The sequence below is a fragment of the Lates calcarifer genome, linkage group LG11 (assembly GCF_001640805.2).
Source record: "Lates calcarifer isolate ASB-BC8 linkage group LG11, TLL_Latcal_v3, whole genome shotgun sequence".
NCBI classification, from domain to species: Eukaryota; Metazoa; Chordata; class Actinopteri; family Centropomidae; genus Lates; species Lates calcarifer.
The window spans coordinates 1057292-1080388 of NC_066843.1; the positions used below are offsets into that span (position 1 = coordinate 1057292).

A 23097-nucleotide genomic window follows, 5' to 3' on the forward strand; every position below is an offset into this window, starting at 1 on the left:
CGTCGCCCTCCTCTTTGTTGTTGGTGATGACATGAGAATATTGTTGTTAGTGTCGGAGGCTGCGGAGACTCAGCGGTGGGAGCCGGACGGAGACGGGCTGGGTCTGAAGGTTCTCAGGAGTCGATCCGAGTCCACATTTCAGTTTTTTTGTTTTTGTTTTCGGTGTTAAAGCGGCGGCGCGTTGCGTGGAAAGCGGCCATGTCGGTGAATATGGACGAACTCAGGCATCAGGTGATGATCAACCAGTTTGTTTTGACGGCCGGCTGCGCCGCGGATCAGGCGAAGCAGCTCCTCCAGGCGGCCCACTGGCAGTTCGAGGTGAGTCCGGACGCTGTGGGGGTTTATTCCAGCCGCGGTTAGCGTCCTCCCCGGGGTGTCCTGTTATTCACGCTCCCGGCTGCACATGAACCGTGGTCGGGTTGAAGCGCAGCCGCTGTGTCGGTGTTTTTTTTGTTGTTTTCTGTTGCTCCGCCACCATGCGCTCCCGAGGCTAACGTTAGCTTAGCAGTGCGGACGTGGTGCTGCGCTCAGCGGCCGTTTTTGTTTACATTCTCCACAGGAATCCACCGCGTCACCGCGGAGCTCAGAGCTGTCAGCCGGGCTGCGGGCTGCAGGAACCGGCCTCTCTCAGACATGTCGGTCCGTCTCACTCCTCTTTGTTCCACACTTTAATGTCTGTCCCTGAAAAACAAACGGCTTTATCTTCAAGCCAAAACACTGGTGTCACCTCGTCACAGGCCCGACTGATAACACGCTCACAGTATAAACTACAGGTCCGACTGGTTTGTTGAAAAACAGTTTGATGGTTTTCTGTTCACCAGCAGTTACAGCTGGTAGTTTGATTCCTGCTCATTTTACAGGAGGAAACATAGAGGTCTGAGTCAGCGCTGAGCTCAGTGCTCTGACATTGATCCCAGGCCTGTTCAGTTATATATAGACTGATTAAGATGCATTATCCTTCCAGCTGTGCTCATACAGCTCAGCCTTCCTGTGCCATTAACAGTTATTTAAAGCTGAAATGATGAGGCCGTTAATCTGCTGCTGGAAACTGAACATCTCTGGGTTTCATGTTAAAGTGTGATGAGTGTTAGAGCTGCAGAGGACAGAGAATACATCACTAACTGACCGAGCAGAGACGGTCATCAGACAGCTCCTGCCTGGACTCAGAGCAGCTGACAGACACCTGAAGGATCTCTGACGTCCAGCCTGAGCTTCCAGATGGTTCCTGGGAGACCACACCTCCGTCCGCTGTAATGACCAATCTGTTGAGGCCGAGGGGTCAGGGCCCGGGGGCCAGGTGGTTCACCGGAGGGAGGGAGGGGGAGGATCAGATCCTCTCTGGAGCTGAGAGTCACAGTGTTTCATCCTGGGTTTGACTGTGGTTCTGTTGGTGGAGCGGAGCTGTAAAGATCAATCGATGGGTCAGGAAACAGATCTGTACCTGTTCTGATAATCAATAAGTCTCAGCTTGTGTCTCCTGTGTCGTGTGGAAGGAGTGAAAGCTGAGAACACGTCTGGTAGCTGATTCTTGTGTTTAGAGACCATTGTTGTGTCACTGCAGTGAGTCACTCACCTTTATGTCACCTGGTCACAGGTGAGTCCTCAGAGACCACACCCTGCTCTGAATCAGAGGCTCAGCTGTCGTAAAGGTTAGAGAGTCCTCTGAGGTAAATGAGGGATTTATTATCGTGGATTTTATAGGAAGCTGAAGGTGCTGAACACTGACCAGGATTTGTGTTTCTAAGTTAAACCTCTTTAGGTTTCAGGTTGTTTGCTGAACAGAGGAAATATTTTCTCAGTTTTCCTCATTTTCTGACATTAAGTATTTTATCTGCTGCTAATAATCAAGATGAAAATAATCAGTGGTGGCAGCCATTTTGAATCAGGCACCAAACATCCACCCTGATGAAGTGCCCCATGTGTGAGACACCACCTGTCCCCTCCTCTGACCTCTGACCTCTCCTGTGGATGGGAACAAATAGCTTTATATTGAGATATAACAGCAGAGCTGTGAGTCAGAAACACAGAAAGCAGAGCAGTCGACCAGAGAGTTTCTGAGAAATAAAGAAAAAGGAAACAGTAGTGAGAGAAGGTTTAAAAAAACTCCTCACACATGGAAACTCACCACAATGTGCCTCCACCTCATCCTTTCACTTTCACCTTCATCTCGTCATCGTATCACAGAAAGTCCTCTCCTTTAAGAAGCTGGATCAGTGAATGTTAGTTAACCTGTGAACTAATGTCTGTCTGTGTTTGGTTCCTCGAACGCATCGTCCAGATGATTTAAAAGTTCATTATTCTGGTGTTGTGTTTGCTGTGTAAAGAGAACAAAGTGTCCTGTGACCAGAGGCTGTGAAAACATACAAACACAACAAGCTGTTGTTGCTGTGAGGGTCATTGAACGCAGCGTTACCTGCTCATTGTGGGACCATAATAATCTGGGTTTTAACTGAGGTGTAAACTCTTTTCTGGTTGAATTTCCGCCTCATTGATTCATCAGCTGCTCTTATGTCAGACACATGAAGACATTCAGCAACACTGAGTTACGTTTGTGTTTTCCTCGTTGCTGTAAACAGAAGTTCCATTTTTACGACTGCAGACGTACATTTTGTCCTCAGTAATAAATGTGTCATCAACACTTGGGCAACAACAGACTGAATGAGAGTCAGGTTTGTCAGCAGCGGCTGAAACGTCTCCTCTCTGAGCTGTGTCTTCAGTGAAGGAGGGTTTAAATGCTGCTCAGTCAGAGTGTGTGTTTACAGCAGCAGGAAATGTGAGCTGACATCAGAGTGACGCTCAGCGAACCAGCTCCTGCACAACAAACCCAGAGGAGACAAAGAACGGCGACGAGCCGCTCGCTCTCTGTACGGCAACAGCAGCAAAGCACTTTCACACTTTGATATGTGTGTCACGTTGTACGGCAGACATTCCTGCACTGCCGCTGCTGTTGTCAAACAACCAGACTGTGGGGGAGGAGAGGGAGGAGAGAGAGGAGGGGGGAGGGAAACCACTGCATTCATTGAAGCGTTGGCAAGAAAAGAGGCCTCGAGTGAAGGGAAATGGAGGCTACGCTGAGCAGTAAAACAAGCTCACGCTCTCTGATACTTTCTGTTCTGGTAGAAACACACCGAGGCTGTTTTTAAAACCTCAGTAAACTTTATTCAAACAGCAGCTCGTGCTCATAAACTCAGCACAAGAAAATAAAGTTAAACATTAATGACTGAGGAGAAGCCTCGTAAAATAATCAGGTGTTTACATGTGGAGCTGAAACAAGTGGTTAATGTTCAAATCAGAGTGAAACAAAGTCAAAACCTCTTTGTGCCCGAGCTTCTCTAATGTGAGGATTTACTGGTTTTAATCAAAGTAAACAGAAGATGTTTGGATTTTCTTCTGTTGGTCAAAGAAAACGAAACATTTGAAGACGTCACCTTGAACTCTGAAGCTGCAGCCTTAATAAACACAGCAGGGAAACCACCGTGATGAAAGACGAGGGTGTAGTGATTCTGAAACATTCATTTAGCTCTGAGCTCTTCTCCAAAAGCCTTTCTTCTTAGAAAGTTAGTGAGAGTTTGAAAGAGCGTGAGTAGAAACACAACGAGGCTGTAAAGGTGGACTGGTGAGTAGCTGGGTTTTCATGTTAACGTCCCCGACAACCTCTGTAGTCTCATTTAGACACTCGTTAGCAACCGCCTTTTTTAAGACACGTAAAAGCTTCAAACATCAGGAGTGGGGGATTTACTGACCCATTTTATGTTGGAGAATCAAACCTGAAAATGTCTTGAGCTTGTGTTAAAACCACAGACCTTATTTCAGACATTTAACCAGAAACACACTGACAACAGGAAGAGCTAACATGCTAACATGCTAGCTGATGTCGAGGCTAACGCTCTTTGTTTTCTTACGCAAAATGGTCACATGATAGGAGCATAACGAATCAGGGAAGGACACGTCAACATAAACAGGAAGTGAACGTGTCATCGTTTCCAAACTAAAACAACAGAGTTTAAAGCTGGAAAAGTGAGAGTCATCAGTGTGGATGAAGCTGGAAAAGTTCCTCACACACTGATTAGTTTCTACCTAAAGAACGACCCCCCCCCCCCCCAATGACTCAGTCTGTCGTCAGATTCCCTGGAATGTTTTCTCCTATTCGGAGGAAAAAGCAGCTCCCTGGTGTGTTCAGGCTCACTCAGTTATCGGCCCGTTGTTTCTGTTCGAGGTCATGGGGTGTGTTTTTGTTCGCACAGGCCTCGGCTACGTTCACAACAAAGAGGGACAATACAAGGAGCCAACTCATTTCCTTGTTTGCACAGAGAGGCGGCTGTGAAACCTGCTGTTTACATTTTTAGAACGTCTCTGATTTTCACCCTGTCCACTTCTCAGCCTCCAGCAGCAGACTCTGATTCTGATGGATTCATTCATTTTTAATTTGCTTTAAATATCACAGATTCTGTCTGAATGTAAATATTTGCTGGTTTTCTGTGGAATTAGAGTTAGAGTGAGTATCTGTGGGTTTCGACTGTGTTTTCGATGAACCAAACCTCCTTCCTGTCCCACCCACACAAACTGAAGGAGGTCAGAAAAACAGGCCACTGATAAACAGACTTGAGAGTCCAGTGGGAACAAGATGGACGTTTGTTTCTCCTGTTTTTAGATGAAACTTTGCTCAGCCTGAAGCTCTGTGGTCAAACTGTTTCAGATCCCAGCGCAGAGATAATGGTTTTAACCCTGAGATCATGTGACCTGGCGTGTTAACTGACCCGGGGGAGGGAGGGCTGGTCTTCCTCTGAAGTCAGAGGGAAATGTTTGACCTCTTCACTCCTGCATGTTGTCGGCTTTTAATTAAAATGAATCAAAGTGATCATAACACTCCTCTCTCTCTCCTCCTCTCTCTCTCTCCTCCTCCTCTCTCTCCTCTCTCTCCTCCTCCTCCTCTCCTCTCTCTCTCTCCTCTCTCTCTCCTCTCTCTCCTCTCTCTCTCTCTCTCTCTCCTCTCCTCTCTCTCCTCCTCCTCTCTCCTCTCTCTCTCTCCTCTCTCTCCTCTCTCTCCTCTCTCTCCTCTCTCCTCTCTCTCTCCTCTCTCTCCTCTCCTCCTCTCTCTCCTCCTCTCTCTCTCCTCTCTCTCTCTCTCCTCTCTCCTCCTCCTCCTCCTCTCTCTCTCTGCAGACGGCTTTAAGCTCCTTCTTCCAGGAGGCGAACATCCCCAGTCACCACCACCAGATGGTAAGTGCATTTGCTTCCTCTGAACAGAAAAGGCCGATCCTCTCGTACTGGACGGTGCGATGGATGCACCCACTGACCTGCTGGACTCAGCAGGACCAGCTGGTCCTTACAGACCAGCTGGACTCAGGAGTCCAGGGTTTAGGACGAGTAGAAGCACTGAACCCGGTCTTGTTTGGTCCTGGTTTTGCTGCAGACGTGGTCGGTCTGGAGCCTGTAAATAGGACCTGCAGAGTGGGAGAGAGCCTCCCACAGAACCTGTTTGGACCCGGGTCTCCATCCACACCTCTGCCTGTAAAACCAGATCCAAACAGACGTAAACCTTAGATGAAATGTGAACATGTCAGTGACATGAGGTCAGTCCTCAGATAAACCTTCATTCAGCTGAACCTGAATCTCAAAGCAGCTGTTTCCTCCAACAAACTGATCAGTTTATTCTGATGATCAGTGACAGCGTCTGCCCTCTGAAACCAAACCACTCTCTGTCTTTGTCTGGACTCCACGTCCCAGGGTGCGTCTGGATGTGATTACAGATTAGGAAAGTCTCTGTGTTATAAGGAAGTGTGTGTGTGTGTGTGTGTGTGTGCAGCCTGGCTTATGAAGACGCTTCACTTGAAAAGCTCAGCTCAGATGAATGAAGTGATGACTGTGAGGCTGAGCAGACGTCAGCGTGTTCACAGAGGTGCTGTGTGTGGTCCCGTGTCTTCATCGTCACACGTCTGAATCCTCGTGCTGCGTCCTGAGATCGGTCCGATCCTCATGGTTCAGGAGCCGACATCTGCAGCCTGTTCTCCCCCTCTCCTCCTCCTGTGTCGGCGTACGTGCCTCTCCGTTGCTGTGGGAGGAGCGAGGAAGTGTGTGAGAGGCGGCGGCCGGGGTTTGTTATTATTTTGGGTGCAGTGCAGTGACATCATGTCGCCCGAGGCTCTGAGGAGTTCAGGGCTGCCGAGGTCTGGGAGACGGAGAGAGGAGAGTGACAGCTGTTTCCATTTCAAGCACAAACCCCCCCCGGCCCTCGGGGGCCATCATGGAGCTGTGTTGGGTTGGAGAGAGGAGAAAGAGCTGAGTGTTGCAGCAGTAACGAGCTGTGATCAAAGATGAACTCTTTGCTGAGACCTGGTCCTGGATCAGTCAGGTCAGCAGTCTGACAGAGAACCGGCTCTGCAGCGTGGCGTCTGCTGGGAGGCAGTACATGAGGGTCACGAGTGTAGTACTACTGAGTGTGTGTGTGTGTGTGTGTGTGTGTGTGTGTTACTCGTCGTTCCTGTCCTGTGGTGGAGGAAGCAGGAAGCGTGGAGTCCTGTCTCCTCACTTTAATCTACTGTTGTAATGCTCCATGTATCTGGTGCCATCATCCATTCAAACATTAGGATTGAAGTCATCAGCAGGTTCCTAACATCAGTGTGTTTACTGTATATTTCTGATCCTGTTCACCGACATTAATAAACACATTCAGCACGTTTTTACACCAACGTCAGCTGAAAATGATCTACAACATGAAAACCTCCTTCTCTGAAGGAGACTCAGTGTTCCATAATGAAAACTCCATCAGTCGTCAGCAGAGATAACGAGCTTTAAAAACCATGAAGGGACGGAGTAAATAAATAAAGTGTAATGAGACAAAGAGTCACAGTTAAAGTGAGGAGACAGGAAACAGAGTTTAAATAAATGTTCTGTACTGACTGAGTTATAGCTGCTGTGGCTTCTGTGTGTGTGTGTGTGTGTGTGTGTAGTCACATGTCTGAGTGTGTGTTTGCCTGGATGTGACTTTACCCCCCCGGCCTCCTGCTGCACAGCTGAGAGGTCTCCTCCTCTATTTCTGGCTGCCACCTGATCTGTGTGTGTGTGTGTGTGTGTGTGTGTGTGTGTGTGTGTGTGTGTGTGTGTGTGTGTGTGTGTGTGTGTGTGTGTTCAATGATTGCTGCTGAAGTTGTTCTGCTCGGAGCAGAGGATCTTTACAGTTGGAGAACACAGGCTGCAGATTAAAGGAAGTTCATTTAGTCTTTGTGGTTCTGTTAAGTGTTGCCTTCACTGCCTGCTGACACAGTGGGACGTATCGGACTCATCGAGCTCAGAGAAAGTCCTTCAGATCTGTGATGAGTTGAATCAGTTAACGTTAATGTTCCTCTTCTTCTTCTCTCCCCTCAGATGTGTACTCCCAGAAACACTCCCGCCACGCCGCCAAACTTCCCTGACGCCATCACCATGTTCTCCAAGCTGCGTGCGTCCGAGTGTGGCCCCGGCACCGGCGGCGGCCCCTCCCAGGCGTCCATGGCCTGCTCCCCGCCGGTCCCCTCCTCCACGCCGGGCTTCGGCTCCTTCTGGGCCTCGTCGCCGCCCAGCCACCAGCCGGCCTGGCTGCCCCCGTCGTCGCCCACCGGCCACCACATGCACCACCACCACTACCACATGCAACAGACTCCCATGTGGCCGCCCGTCTCTCAGCCCAGCGGCGCCCAGCAGCCCCCCGTCGTATCGGCGCTCCACGGCCAGAGATGAGACTGAGCGGCGGGATGAGGGGAGGGAGGGAGGTTCACCTGTAGCCAAATGAATCTGTTTTTGGAGCAGGAGGGTGGGGGTGGGGGGTGGGGGGGCTCATGTGTGGAACGAGAGGAAGAACTCGTTTGGAAAAAGACAAACTCTGCTGTTTCCTTCTTGTTTCTCTGAAGACGAGCTGTTTGACACTTTTCCTCTCCGTCTTCATCACGTCATCATCCAAGCCGAGGAAGAACCCGGAGGAGAAAGGCTGGACTGAACACAAAACACTTTGTTTGGGGTGGGGGGGGGTAAATCAATGCAACCAAGTGCAGGACCCATCAGAGCACTTACCGAGGATAGGAGCCATGAGATCTGCTGAAGTGCTCTGTGATTTTTATTCTTTAGAGACGACTCTTTCGTAGGGTTCAGAGAGAATCTGGCAATAACCAGCAGATAAACAGAGGGACCACAGGTTAGTGTGGAGGATGGGGACAGGGAGGGGGGGTGATGTGCAGCCATAGAGTTTCACTTACAGCTTCTCAGAGTGAAACTTAACTGTGGCTGTGCAGTTTCTCCAGTTTGTGCCTCGTGTGATCTTTACACCTGAATCACAGAGAAAAGCTTCTGATTTCCTGACAGATATGAACAGTTAGTGCTGCTCTGAGGTGAACGACCAGAAACTAAACCCACTTATTTCTCTATTTTAATGTGACAATGAATGAATTTAACATTGTTTTCTAAGGAGTTTACAAGAACTGAGAAATTAAAGATACTTATTCTTCCACAGTCAGAGCTTTTAATAATCGAATGTCGTCGTCTTCAGGCTTTGGAGACAAAGACAACGTAAAAACCTCTGAAGGAAACGAGCATTCTTCTTATTTAACCTTTTAACTCTTCAATCAGGAAACTTTAAAGCTTTTTATTTTTCACCTACAGCACAGGCTGTTTTCCTCCTGAATGTTTCTGAATCATCATTTTAACGAGATGTTTTCAAACCATTTTTCTTCTTGAACAAAACTTTTCAGACTTTTTTTTTTTGGCGTTTAACAGACGACAGATTCAAAGTGAAACTCCTGACCTGAGTAATTTGTTAGAACATGTTTGTACAGATGTGTCTTCTCTGGCAGCCATCTTAGTCACAACATGAGATTTCTGGAAAACCCGGAAGCTTCTCTGTGTGATTCCGGTGGAACACACGGTGGATGAGGAGTAAAGTCAAGTTGTGATGGAGTTTGGTGAAGTTTGCAATAAGACGAAGAGCTGCCACGTTTATTATGTCGTTTCTGTTTTGACTGTAAAAGAAGAGACTTTTTTTTAGCGTTGGCTCGTCGTCGCCGAGCTGCAGATTCAGCTGGAGGAACGTTTTTCATTCTCCTGATTGCTGGAGCGACGACTCGGGGCCAGAGACCTCGCTGATTGATTTCCTGTCCACTTTTAATAATGAGAGGCAGTTGTAAATAAAACCTCAGCCAAAAGATTTCAGACGATGACGCGCAGATGGACTCACAGGAAAAAAAAACAAAAAAAACACACGTGAATCTGATTTGAGAATATTTTGACGTCGATGGGCGACGAGCTGCCGGGACCTCCGCCATGTGTGTGTGTGTGTGGAGGGTTCAGAGGGCGACTCAGTGATTTTCCACACAACCTTTCAGACGCTCAACCACTCCTACCTCTGTCTGTGTGGATGGGAGAGGCTCTGAATGTATTCACAGACAGGATCAGAGGGTTCAAACAAGCAGAAACCCAACTACAGACTTGTCTAACGAGGGGGGGGGGGGATCCACAACCTGCGTCTCCTCAGACCTGATACGAGTTCAGAGTCCTGAATGATTGTTCAGATCCACAGAAATAACCTCAGACTCTCTGTTCGCTGTGTCCCATTAACGCCACGACATCAAAACAGTCAGCTGTTTCCTGTCTCTGTTTCTACTGTCCAGCAGCAGGTTTGTTCCTGCTCACGTTCAGTGCAGGAGTGACTGATATCTCAGCTGTTTCTTTTCTCTGAGCATCCAGCAGAGTCGTCCTGCAGAACGTCTCTGTTCATTTAGCTTCTTTAAAGGCCTGTTCCCCTGTTTTTACAAACTTCCCACCTCTCTGAACACAGGTTGTTTTCCTGTTGTTCCAGGCAGCCGTGGACTTCCTCGTGTTTTTGCACTGAACATTAATGCAGTTTAAGTGTTGATTGGTTTGAAAAGTTTAGACAGCTTTTTTAAAAACATCAGGTGTCTTTTTTATTGTTGTTCGACCAACAGAACAGAGAAATATTCAGTTTACTCTCATGAACGAGTTGAAGCAGCAACTCCCACGTTTTAAATCTGGAACCATGAGTTCAAACGATTGATTGGTTTTCTGTCGATGGACTGATCGAATCTCTGATAGAATCTGATAGAGACGACTGCAGACTTGATGTTCACTGTGGTGGATTACACACAGCTACGAGCTGATTTTCATACCACGCTGAAATGACTGGACGCCTGGAACGACAGAAAAATACCTAAAAATTCCTGAACGGTTCAGAGGTAATGAAACGTGTAGAAACAGCGGTATGGTCCTTTAAATCAGAGGCTTTTCGCTGCAGTGTTCTGTGGCCCGAGGGCAGATTTTTCCTTTGTGGACAAGTCGAGGCGAACGTGGAGTCTGTGGGGTGGTCTTAGCTCCTGACTGGTTTGTTGTTGTGGACTGTAATGAACCTGGCTGCAGGTCTGGAGTCTGAACGAGCTTCCTGCAGGGTGGATTACTGGGTTTAGCTCTGAGTCTCTAACCACATTTTAAAACAGTAAAACACAGCTGATGTGTCACCCTGAGGATTTTAAACTGGGTGATGATTTACCTCCCATTCAATCTTTTTTTGTTGTTGCTCTTTATCACTTGGATGACGGTGTTTTTTCTCATGGACCCTCAGATATTCACTCTGTTCTAATCCATGGCTCTTTTCTAGAGATTTCTCTCTTTGTGTTCATTTTCCTCTGTTCAAATTTGTATTTATATGTTTAATAAAACAAGGTATGATCTGCTACGTCCTGTGTCTGTGTGTGTCGCTGCTCACACACTTTGATCATCACTCTTGTTTTGGTTTTAACTGAAAGTTAACGGACGGTTGAGAAACTTCCCTGAACTGAGGAGGCTGAAGGTTGAGGAAGGATGTGGTCGTAGTGTCGAACTGATCGAAGAGGAAGTGGAGACTTACCATCAGTGACAGAAGGGGAGTTAATGAACTGCTGCTATGACGAACCTACTTCTGTAAAAGTACACGAGTACTATCAGCTTCATGTAGTTAAAGTACTGCAGTAAAACATCTCCTGTTTAATGTGTTTACTTTTCTCTAATCTTTGCTAAAGGACAAAACGACTCAGAGCAGCAGAGGAAAGAAACTAAGTACATTTACTCAAGTACTTTACTGGATGTTCCCATTTTTCTATTTTATTAAACTTTAAGCCTCCTATTGATCATCTATAATCAGTCTAACAGACAGTAAATCAGCTGTAATCAGACCTAAAGATCAGTGGAAGCTGCTGATTAAACAGATGAAAAACAGCTGGAAGAGGAGAAGCTGACGTGCTGACAAATATAAACTCTGATATTAGAGCGCTCTGTGTTACAGGAGGAATGAGACCCATTATTCCTGATACATTCATTCTACCCTTCAACTATTAAAGATTTTATTTCAGTGACTATTTAAGGTCAAAGTAAATAATATTTCAGACAGAAAGGAAAACAGATGTGGTTCAGTCCGACAGTAAAAAGCTGCTGAAGCTTCTATGAGTCAGATTTAATGAGGAATAATTTCACTGCACAGCCTGAACTTTTAGTTTTGATAATATTCTGTGAATTCTGAGTTTTTTGTTGAGAACTTTTAAAACTGTCTTTATCTCACACGTTCAGTTTCCTCTTTACACCAGAAAACTCTGAGTCTGAAGCTGCTGAGAAAAACTACACCAGCAGCAAATCTTCAATACTAATCACTGATTATACTGTAGAACAGTCTGAGGTTGTCAAGATCAGATAACCACTATTTACACACACAGTAAAACCATTAGAAGTCAAACTAGAATCCAGTCTGTTTCCATGAAAACCTGTTTGTGGCTGTAAATCCTGAAATAAATGACAATCAATGTGTGAAAGGTTCACATCAGCTGGTTTTCTCAGCTCCACATGAAGCATAAATAAAGTTACATTACTGTGAATTACAGGTACATTTTACTGCTAATACTGCTTTTATTTCAGGTGTGTTTTTAGTGTAAAGCAGTATTTTTACTTTAATCAGATAATCATTGATATTTTATGTCAAATCTTCGTCTGAAAAGCAGTTTGTTGCTGCAGGAGTCAGATGAAAGTAAAATTAAAAAGTTAAAGCTCTCTGATTTAAGTAAAGTAAAATAGAAATACTCCAGTAAAGTACCTCAAAGTTGTAAATGTATTTAGTTACTGAAAATACTCAGTCTAACATTTTCAATACCAAATATCAGAATAAGGTAATAAGAGAAATGAGGTGTGTAGATCATCAACCACAGACTTCAAACCAAAGTCTTGAATGACAGGAAACGATTGGGAGCGAGTTGTGACCACACTTCAAACCGAGTTCACTCCCTCCCTGCTAACGTGTCCTTCCTGCTCTCAGTCTGATGTTTCTGGGAACAGGAAGTACATTTCTGCTGATCGCAGTGATGTGTTTCCCCTCATGATGCAACATCCAGGTTTGTTGGCCTCCTGACAGATGAGGGGAACACCACATGGTTTTACGCTCTGCTGTGTTTACAGTGTTTGGTTCAGGAGCAGCAGCTGTGGTTTATTAGCAGAAATTCTTTAAAGAGTAAAATCTTGTCATTACCTTCTTATATTCACTGTCTCATCACTGTTTGTTGGAAAAATCCTCTGGTGCAACAGGTAGTGATCAAATTTACACTCAGTTTATTAACATCTATTGTTATTATTAGCACTAATAATAACAATATTGAAAGTGGCTGATCACAGAACTTAAATATATTAAAATAGAAGATTTCAGTGCTGGACAGGTGATTTATGGGACGTGTAGTGTAAAAACATGTCGATAATAATCAGCTTTAAATGGATAAATAAAACTGGTTACCTCCGGCAGGTGACCCTCTCTCCCTGCAGAAGTTTATTACATATCAGAAACAGTGCGGCCGCTCTCTGGCGCCTCCTACAGGTCGGCCTGCTGGTCGTCCTGAGGCTCTGCGCTTCTCTCTGCTGCAGCTGAAGCCTGAGCGATGGAGCTCTGAGACGTGCAGCCCAGAGTCGACACCGGCCAGTCCCGACCCGAGCTGCTGGAGGCTGGAGGAGGAGGAGGAGGAGGAGGAGGAGTGAGCCTTACATGCACTGACAGAGGAGAGAGGTGGGTCAGCTCTGACACCTGTACCTGACTCACCTGAGCGGCTGCACTGGGCGCTCTTGGCACTGTGGAGGTGATGGAGCGCCTCTGGAGAAGCAGCAGGTTTGTGTGACGGGGAACATTTGGCTTTGTCTTTAATCTTGCACAGGCCTGCGGTCGTCAGAAACACAGCAACAACGACTTTGACATTTTTAACCCAGAATACTCTGCGTGACATGTGTCGTCATAAATCAGTGGCTGAGAGCCTCAGCAGGTTCTTCATGTCTCACACACACCTTCTAACCTTTAGCTTTTAGTCTGGTTCAAAGAGCTGCTCCCTGCAGCTACAGCTGAATAAAATGTTTAAGAGGAAGAACTGAAAAACTGTCTCAACAGTCTGCTGCTGTCTCTATAACACTGAGTTCACAATGATTCAGAAACATCTTAGAAACAAAACGGTCTCTGTTTCTAAACTATTTCCTGGAGTTAGGAGACATGTTTTAGTTGGATAACTCTCATTTTCAAAGAGGTCCTTAAAACAAAGATACAAAACAAACCAGACAAAAGCTCTCCTACTAAACACATCGAGGAAATACACACACACATTAACACACACCAACCTGTTAAAACTACATGATTTTCATGTGTCAGAAGCTAAAATATGATCTGCATGAGTTTTACATTTAGAGGCACACAACCTGATCTCTTCAGAGACTGTAGGAAAAAGATGCTCACAGTGAAATCAATACATTATTCACCCACTGAATGAAGTTCAATCTGTTTTTAGATTAATTCTTCTCTTCATATTTGTATTAATTCACTGTTTGAGAGACTCACTTCTGTGGTTGAATCCAGTTTGAAATGTCCATCATTAACAGAGCTACAGTCTGATGATGAGTCACATCAGGAACAAACAGTAAATTTACCGTCTTTGGTGGAGATTGTAGGTAGTTTAGTTTCTGTGTTTCTGTTGGCTGACGGGTTCAGGCGACCTCTGTAAATATGGCCGTCCAGTCCGATGATGTCAACCTCCTCCGACTGACCCACACCCACACACAGATGGTTATTAATCAGATGTTTCTGGCATGTTAAAAGTGAAAACACTCCGTCAGTGTGTCGGCTGTTGTGTGTTGTACCTGAATGACTCCGTCCACCTCAGGCTGGCCGTGGTGCTTCATGTACTGCAGGCCGGTGCGTCGCTGGCCGGCCGAGGTGACCGTGTGACTCCCCCCGCAGCTCCGCGACACCGCCAGGTGACTGTAGTCTGTCAGCTCGGCGATGCGTTCACTGACACGTGGACACAGAAAAACATCAAGACACAGGGACAAAGAAAAAGCGAGTCTGCAGCTTTTCTTTTTTCAACCTGGAGACGTTGATGTAAAGTTGATTTCTGTTTAATACCACTATCGTTACAGTATGATCTCGTCTTAAACCTCAACATCTAAACAGGAAACACTCCTAAAGGATAGATTCACATTGAAGTGTTTGAGTAAAACGTTCCCTCTGTGATACTGTCTCCATCAAAGAGGGAATTTCATCTTAACTTTGGAGACTCAGTCATGACAACAGCCTGACAACCTGAGAAGATGTGAATCTATCCTTTAACCTGTCCTGGCCCTGACTCACTGCTGGACTCCCTGCTGGTTCTGGTTCTGGTTCTGGTTCGGGCTGTCGGTCGTGGTGTCCTGGCTGCAGCGTTTCAGGTGTCTCTGCGCGCTCTCTATCTGCCTGCACATCACAGCGTGGCTCCTCTGAAGCTGCTCCCTTCTCCTGCCAGAGTTAGCTACGTCAAAGTTGTAGCGGTTGGTCCCTGGTTTCAGGCTGAGACGGTGAGAGCGGCTTTCAGAGAGACTGGAGACTGAGAATACCAATACCTCTACTCTGAAGGTGTGTGTGTGTGTGTGTGTGTGGTCGTGTCTGCTTAAAGTTTTAACCTCCTGTTTTTACAGCTGTGATTTTAAAGGAGTTCTGTACAAAACAAAACGGACTCTGGTGCCACCTGCTGGCGACCAGAGGACACAGCAGACAGAGTGAGGCCTCACCTCCTGTAGTGCTGTCGAAACTGCTCCAGAGCGTAAACGGTGAACGGCCTGATGGACTTGTGAGAGGGGAATCCAGGAGTGGACGGCAGCGTCACCAGTTGTCTTTTATTCCCCCAGAACAAACAAGAGCAGAGGAGTTCAGAGAGCAGCTCGGTTCCCCGTCCCCAAGAAAATATATTTTACTCTGGATATATACCAAGTGTGGAAATCTAAAGCATAACTGCTAATAATCAGTCAGTGTTGTAGTGTTGACTCACGGTCCGGGGGTGTGTTTGACAACAGGTCGGTCACAGGAGAGGCAGTGGAATCTGTCCACGAGCTGCCTGGAATAAACACAAAGAAACATCGACGTGAACTTCTTGATTCTCACAGTTTTAACACATCACAGAGATGATTTTAATATTTACATTTATTCATTTAGTGAACCACTGTTTCTCCCTCCACCTATTTCCTCCAGTTTATCCAGGTCAGGTCAGCGTCTCTCCCCTGCACCATCTTCCTCTCCTGGAGGATCTCGAGGCGTTCCCAGGCCACATGGGATGGCTCTGGGTCTGCCCCGAGGTCTCCTCTCAGTTAGAGAGGAAGGTGCCCAGGAGGATCTTAATCAGAACCTCCTCAACTGACTCCTTTGAACATGAGGGAGCAGCAGCTCCACTCTGAGTCCAGAGGAAACTCCCCCACGTTCTCTTTACTACCCATCAGCTGCACCTCCACAAACTAAAATGAATGTGATGGCTGTGAATGAACTGTACTGACCTCTGTGTTCACATGTTCACTCCACAGACCTGATGAGTGCAGTCTGAACTCACTTACTTTCTGATCCCGGCAGCGTCCTCGTGCTCTGGAGCTCCCTGAGCCTGCAGCTTCTGGTGGATGTTCTTCCAGCGATCCTCCAGCTGCTTCTTCACGGAGTCTAACTCGATCCTGTTCAGCTGCGAGGAGGTCAGAGGTCAAACACCGTGGCTTCATCAGACACTCAAAGCCTGGCATCGATCACAGCTCATCTCTCTCTGTACCTTACACTCCATCTCAGTGGAGAGCTTGTCGACCACTTTGTGCCAGTCCTGCTCCTGACCCGTCACTTTGTTCAGCAGCTCGTGGAACATGGAGTTAAGCTGCTCGGTGGCAGAGTCAAACTGCAGACGGCTCACTTTGCTGTCCAGAGCAGATTTATCTGCTTTCTACAGCGATGGAGACACAACAATATATATTCATACTGCAAACACAAAGAATAATGCAGTTAGACAGCAGCTAAGAAAGGTTTGAACCCAGTGATGAACACGTATATAATTAAGCAGGTGTTCTGTGTCGCAGACTGAAGAAGTAAACAGGAGCAGTAAGTGATTAAAACAGTGATGATCTTGTATATTTCACACAGACACAGCATCGACTCACGATTTCACTCTCAACCATCTGTTTGTCGGCTTTCTTCTCCTCCAGCTCCTCTGTCGCCTTGTACAGCTCCTGGATTCAACAGTAACATTAAACCGTTTGAAAATCAACACACAGAACTTCATCTTCCCTCGTTTGCTTATTTCTTGCAAATGTCAATTCTTTATGGCTCAGACGAGCAGACATGACTTTGTTTTCATTCGTTAAATCCCTGTTTTTGTCAGTGGAGTCTGGTAGTGATATACAGAGATGTTTCTGGATCTTCCTCTTTAATAAAAAGCTCTGTCTCTGGAGGAATCCTCTCATCATGTTGTGACACTTTTTGTCCATTAATCATTTACAAAAAATGATGTGTTTCATTTTAAAAGTTACTACATCATGTGGCTGTTGATTGTTTCCATAAATGGAACAATATGTCTTTAAAAAGCAACATGAAGGTGCTGAGTTGTTTATCCACCTCGATGTGGCTCTGTTTCTGCCTGTTGTCCTCGTGCAGACACCTGGTTGTTTCATGCAGTTTTTCACACTCGGCCTGAAGCTGCAGAATCGCCTTCTGCACGTCGTTCACCAGCTCCACGTTCTGACAAACACACACACACACACACACACACACACAGAGTTAGAAGGCAAAAAATAACTGTTCCACTTCTCCGATTTGAAGTTCAGCCTCTTCCAGATGTGCAGAGGTCACTCTCTCTCTGACTATCTGCCTCCTGCACTGACTTGGCTCGCCTCTCTGCCCCTCAGCGTCCCTGCTCTGCCTCCTGTCTGCTGCTGGATCAGGTTGTTCACCGTGTCCTGCAGCTGCTCGTAGTGCTGGAACAGACGGCTGAGCTTCCTGCCGACGTTCACGGCGCTGGTGGTGAGAGCTGCTCTGTCTCTGCTCTGACTGAGGCCCTGGCCGTCGCTCTCTTCCTGCCTGGCCTCGTCCTGGAGGCTGCTGGACAGCTGAGAGGTCAGGGACAGCATCATGTCCTCCAGCATGCCTCGCAGGTCGTCCAGCTGAGGTCAGGAGCACAGAGCTCAGATTAGAGTACTGACACTGGATCTGATTAAAGATGGGAAACACTTTGATCTGCGTGTTTACCTCTACTCTAAAAGAATCTTTATTTATAGATGTAACTTTTCTGTGACTCACTCAGGCCTGAGTCATTGTCAGACCAGTTCTACCTACACATCACATGAACAGGAAGCAGCAGCAGTTTAGATCTGCAGATGAAGACATCTGTTTTCACAGCTGTGTGTGTGCAGGTCTAAACTGCTCGTCTTCCTGTCTGACCTGGTCTTGGAGGTGTCGGTCTGTCCTCTCCTCAGATGAAACCTGTTTCGCCCTCAGCTGCTTCATGCCCTCCTCCAGTTTCTGCACAGACCTCCTGAACACGACGAGTGAAAACACACACCAACGTCTGAGCTGACCTAAACACTTCACCGAGGCCCGACAGGAAACTTAACAGAAAAAGCTGCCAGTGTTTTCAGATGTGAAGGGAAACTGGTGACTGATCTCTGTCCCTGTGTCTTTACCTGAGGAAGGAGATCTGCTGTCTGAGCTCATGAATGACTTTGCTGTCTGAGTCCAGGCTCTCTGAAGCTGCCTCTGACGTGGTCTCTCTTTCTTGGTTCATTAGGTTCAGAAACATGTCCTCCAAACTGTCCAGCTTAGGACAGACCATTACATCATCAGAACCAGAACCAGAACCAGAAGCAGGACAGTTTGTGACACTGCCTCTGTTTCTCTCACCCACCTTTTCCCGGTCACTCATCAGGCCGTCGATCAAAGCTCTGTGCTGGTTCAGCTGATCCATCAGGTTGTTGGACACGTCCTCAGAACCTGAATGTGAAACATGACATCAAACGGTCAGAGAAGGTCAGGGAGGGATTTACTGCCTAAACAGGGTTAAATCACTACAGATTTAATCTGTAGAAATCTGCAGTTTAAAACAGGATGAAGTGCAGAGAGCAGAATCAGGTGATTACCTTTGTTAGTGACGACCTCTCTGAGCTGATCCAGCTGAGTCTGGTCCACCTTTCCTTCCTCCAGCGCCGCCACACGAGCCTCCAGCTTGCTGAACTTCTCCTTCAGTTTGCCGATGTTCCTCAGAGCCTCCACCGTCTCGGAGTAGCGCTCTGAGCCGCTGGCCTTTCGGGACAGGGCCGTACCAGCAGCCACAGGGCCGGTTTCAGGATGAGTCTGGACTGAGGAGGTCTCTGTGGCCTCCTGCAGAGTCAGTATCTCTGGTGGACCTGGAGCTGTGGTCCTGACGGAGTCCTGGACAGGGTGGGTGGAGGAGGACGTGCTGGTATCAGAGGTGAAGTTACAGCTGAAAGGTGAGAGTGTGGGTTTGACCAGATCCACGACTCCTGAACTCACGAGCTCCTGGAAAAAAAAGAGAAGAGACTGAATCCAGAGGCTTCTGTTCATTTAGTAGATGATGGAGTGAGTGTTGATCAGATTTCAACCAATCAAGTTTAAAGGTTTTTAATACGACATCAAATATTATTTAATGATAGAGTCACTGTGGATTTTAGCCTCCATCACTTAGAACTGCAGCCCAGTACTCACTGTACAAAACAGTGAAGATTCAAACTACTCCCAGACAGGAGCAGGACTGAGGTCTGAACGTTTAGCTGTATCATTTGAATCCTACATCCAGCAGCGTTTGGATCTCACCCTCTGAATGTTTTCTCTCTCGCTGAGCAGAGTCGACTGCATGACGTCCCAGGTCACGCACTGACTCAGCTCCTCGGGGTCTGGATACTTCTGAACTGTGTCCCTCAGAGACCTCTGCCACAGAACAGACGAGGTGACAGGAGGTGAAAACAAATAAGTGCAGTCTGAAGCGCACAGAGCTGACACACTGGTTTATCTCCAACTCTTCCTCGTACTCACCAGAGTTTCCTCCACAGCGTCCACACGGTGGCAGCACGACTCCACTGCAGCGACCGTCTCTGCCTGAGCACCAACCATCTGAACACAGGGAAATACCACACGGCATGAACGACACGTCCCCAGAGATCTGAGGAACACGGCTCCTGAACTCAGCTGCTTTCAGGGAGTTTTGTGGCTTTTTCGGTGCTGAGGGGAGTATTGTGTCAGTCTCACCTTCTGTTGGTGGTGGAGCTCCTGAACCTCCTCCTTCAGGTCGTCTCTCTGGTTGTGGAGCTCGTGTATGAGCCTCATGGCCTGTTAGGACAGACAGACACTGACAGATCAACCTTTGGCAGCTTAAATTAGTTTTTGACTCCAAAGGTTTTTATTGCACAGAGAGAGACAAACTTAAAATAGCACCGTCTCCCTGACCGCGGTGAAGAGAGACAGGAATTCAACAGGAGATGACAAAGAGGATGAAGAACAATCGACACGTCAGAGAAGAGACAGATCAGGCTGTTACTCTGTTTCCATGTGTGATAATCTGTAACCAGGTTATTTAAACTTCCTGTGGGGGTGTCAGGGTCTGTTGGCAGAGTCAACGATTACACTTCATTTGTTCTGTGTAAATTAGAAACATGTTACGAGTGTGTGGTGTGTGTGTGTGTGTGTGTGTGTGTGAGAGAGAAACAAAGGAAATTCCTGAGCTGCATGTGAGGTTGTGTTTAACTTGTGTCAAATGAGCCTGGACATGAAATGATGCATGGCGACCCCACACAGCTCCACAGTGTGAATGACTAACAGCTGGTTAATAAGTGCAGTCACACACACACACACACACACACACACCAGACCAGGACTCTTTATTTCATTTAAAACTAAATGAAGTCTATAAAACAAGCTGCATGGACCAGACGACTTCATCTCAGAGGAAAGAACTGATTAAAAACTCTATAATCACTGATCGATCACAGGTTTCTATGGTTTCATCACAGCAGCATCTGTTCACATCAGTGGATCCTCCAAAGTTTTTAATTCATTTTTATTAATGGACAGAAATGAATTAATGAATATAATTCAGTCCAATACAACACAAACAGGGCTTTTGAAGCCTAAAGGGAGTTGCAGATTATTTCTCTGTAGAGAACTGACCGATCATTTCACCTGACAATCAGAATGTATAAGATTATAACTCCAAGAAAACTGAAACCATTCAAATAAATCTCCTCAGTCTGACACTAAATCTAATCACTTACTTTGGCCCAAATGTCCACGTCAGTTTTCACTGCAGACACTGTGACATGTGACTACAGGTGAAGCAGGTGTGAAGATTAATTTAAATGTGATTGGATTCACCTGTGGTTTTCTCACTAGTGATATAAGTGAGTATTCTGACCTCTGTCCAGAATCGGGCTCCTGGACAGAGGTCAGAAGAATTCAGAGAGAGAAGAAGAAGTCGCCTCTGTTACTGTTTAAGCTGTTTCCTGTATAACAACAGTCAGCCATTAACCCAACCTGATTGTTGCTGCACTTTGAACAAGAGACGTCACATCAGGCGCTGCTGGGGTTTCCACTGAGAAACACTGTCCAATAAAAACAGCTGGTCTGACAGGTTAACGGCTGCACCCCGCTCGACGAGGGCACACCAGGTCACCTGGTCGTGGTTAAGTCAGCGGATACACCAGCTGACCCCGGCTATGAGGACATGAATGATTCAGACGGACTTCTGAAAGACGCAGCATCACCTGCACCTGCCCGATGTCCTGCTTTTCACCTGAGAGCCATTCATCCCCTGACAACCAGAGTCGTCTCTGCAGGGGACTAATTACCCCCTATCACACAGAGGGGGGGGGGGGGGGATCAGGAGTGAGATAGGAGGAGGTGATGGGCAGTGACACAAAAAACAAACAGCTCCATCTTTAACATCTCTGATCAACATCCGTCCTTCACGTTTCAGCCCGTTTGTGTTTTTCAGTATCGCTGACGTCTCCTCGGCTCGTTTGGAGGCGCTTTGACAGAAACCTGAACAGAGACACGCAGAGGTCATTTGAGATGTCAGGGTGGCGCCCATCTGCTATTGTGCTCTGCTGTCATCAGCGGCTTAATGCGACACTGAAATGCTCGCCGCAGCCCGCCAGAGATGGAAGAGAAGAAGAAGTAGAGGAGGAGGAGGAGGAAGAGAGCGCTGCTGGCTCAGATACAAACCCAGTCTGACTGAATGAGGAGGGCGAGGATACATTTCACCACTAAATAACATTAACAAACTGCTGCTGAGCTCTTTCATCTGAGTGATGTCAGACAGGTGATTTCCATCAGCTGACGAGGGAGAAGCACCTGGTGTGACATCACTGATAGGGGTGTGGCTACTGCTGCAGCTTACCTGAACATCTCAACAGTATGAAATACACACGGGCATGGTCAGAAATATCTGCTTTGTCCAGTGTAATCAGATTACTGACTGTTGGTATTATCAGCAGAAGTACTCAAAGTAAAAATACTCCATTACAAGTCCTGGATTTAAAATGCTTCTTAGATAAGTATTGTCAGCAAATGTACCTTACAAGCAAAGTGGACATATTCAAGTAAAGTATAAATACATGTTTACTTGTAATGGAGTATTTTTACATGTAATACCTCTGCTGATAATACATGACTTAACATGAAACTGAGTCATTTTACTGTGTTGTATCACTTAGTTTTCTTCAGTAAAGGATCTGAGTGCTTCTTTCACCACTAGATAAAACAGCTAATAATAATAATAATAATAATAATAATAAACTTTATATATTCAGAACGTTTCCAAAAGGTTACAAAGTGCTTCACCTTTCATCAGGATGGGAGGTAGGGATTAGGTAAAATTCTCCAAATATCAGAAAAAAATAATAAACAATAAAAACAACCAACAGAAAAAATAAATACGTTTTAAAAATCCTTTTTTAAGAAAGATGAGTTTTAAGAAGTGATTTAAAGTTGAGGAGTCTGGTGTGGTTCATTAAAAATGTAAAATAAAACGTGTCTGAGGAGTTTGAAGTTATTATTTGAGCTGGTTCAATGGGTCGTTTCTCTCACCTTGGACACGCCGTCCTCGCAGGTCTGGATGCGGGACCGGAGCTCTGACTGTCCGTCCGCCGGGGTGCCGGAGAACCGGCTCGGGGCCAAGGAGGAGGAGGCTGTCCGCTCCTGCAGCTCTGTGCCGGGCTGAACCTCTGTCTCCCTGTCCCCCTCAATCTGGAGCTGCTCCTCACCTGAGTGTCTGGAACCGGAGACACCCACCGGAGCACCGGTGTCCGCGTCGCCGGGGTGAGAGTTCCTCCACTGGATCTTCAACTCCCGGACACCCAGCTGCCTCAGGACGGCGTGGAGCAGGGCGTGGAGGGCGCTGAAGTTCACCGCTCCCTGCTGAGGCGTCCCGATGGATAAGTTTAACAAGTCAAACAAAGTGATGTTCTCCTCCGACATGTTTGTTTGTGGAGACAACCGTTAATTAAAGTTAAGCTAACGTTAGCTAGCTTATCAAAATTTATTTTAGCTAACAATTTCAGCCTGTGACAATACAAAAATATAGTAAATGACACATAAAAATAAAAATAAAAAATCACTTTGGTGTTTGTCTAACGTTGTTAACCGTGTCCAACATCCCACCGGCACCGTTAATCCCGGAGGTTTGTTAGCAGAACGTGAAACTGTTCAAGAGAAAACAGAAGTCAGCGGCGTCAAACCGGACCGATTCACCGGAAACACAAACCTGACCTTCAAAGTAAAACAAAAAG

The 23097-nt window shown here is 46.5% G+C and overlaps 2 protein-coding genes across 7 annotated transcripts; one reads left to right on the forward strand and one right to left on the reverse strand.

Annotated features, from left to right (window-relative positions):
* The first annotated feature begins 45 nt into the window (after nt 1–45).
* Nucleotides 46–10714, forward strand: ubald2 (UBA-like domain containing 2). The gene is made up of 3 exons (XM_018668508.2): nt 46–318; nt 5164–5220; nt 7366–10714. Exons 1-3 carry the CDS (start codon nt 199–201, stop codon nt 7714–7716), a joined length of 528 nt encoding a protein of 175 aa, XP_018524024.1. The 5' UTR covers nt 46–198; the 3' UTR covers nt 7717–10714.
* Nucleotides 9985–23067, reverse strand: LOC108878092 (glutamine-rich protein 2). Of its 6 annotated transcripts, none has more exons than XM_018668410.2 (20): nt 22397–23067; nt 19562–19642; nt 19349–19426; nt 19130–19243; nt 18436–18835; nt 18204–18289; nt 17983–18116; nt 17741–17834; nt 17185–17463; nt 16919–17041; nt 16465–16533; nt 16086–16250; nt 15883–16001; nt 15327–15392; nt 15070–15171; nt 14654–14848; nt 14164–14314; nt 13954–14065; nt 13085–13198; nt 9985–12990 (listed from the first exon to the last, which is right to left on the reverse strand). In XM_018668410.2, exons 1-20 carry the CDS (start codon nt 22784–22786, stop codon nt 12860–12862), a joined length of 3003 nt encoding a protein of 1000 aa, XP_018523926.1. In that variant the 5' UTR covers nt 22787–23067; the 3' UTR covers nt 9985–12859. The 6 variants fall into 6 exon arrangements, with proteins under 6 accessions (XP_018523926.1, XP_018523969.1, XP_018523962.1 ...); XM_018668453.2 differs by lacking the exon at nt 22397–23067 and adding an exon at nt 21533–22063; XM_018668446.2 differs by lacking the exon at nt 22397–23067 and adding an exon at nt 20843–22063.
* Nucleotides 23068–23097: the final 30 nt, after the last annotated feature.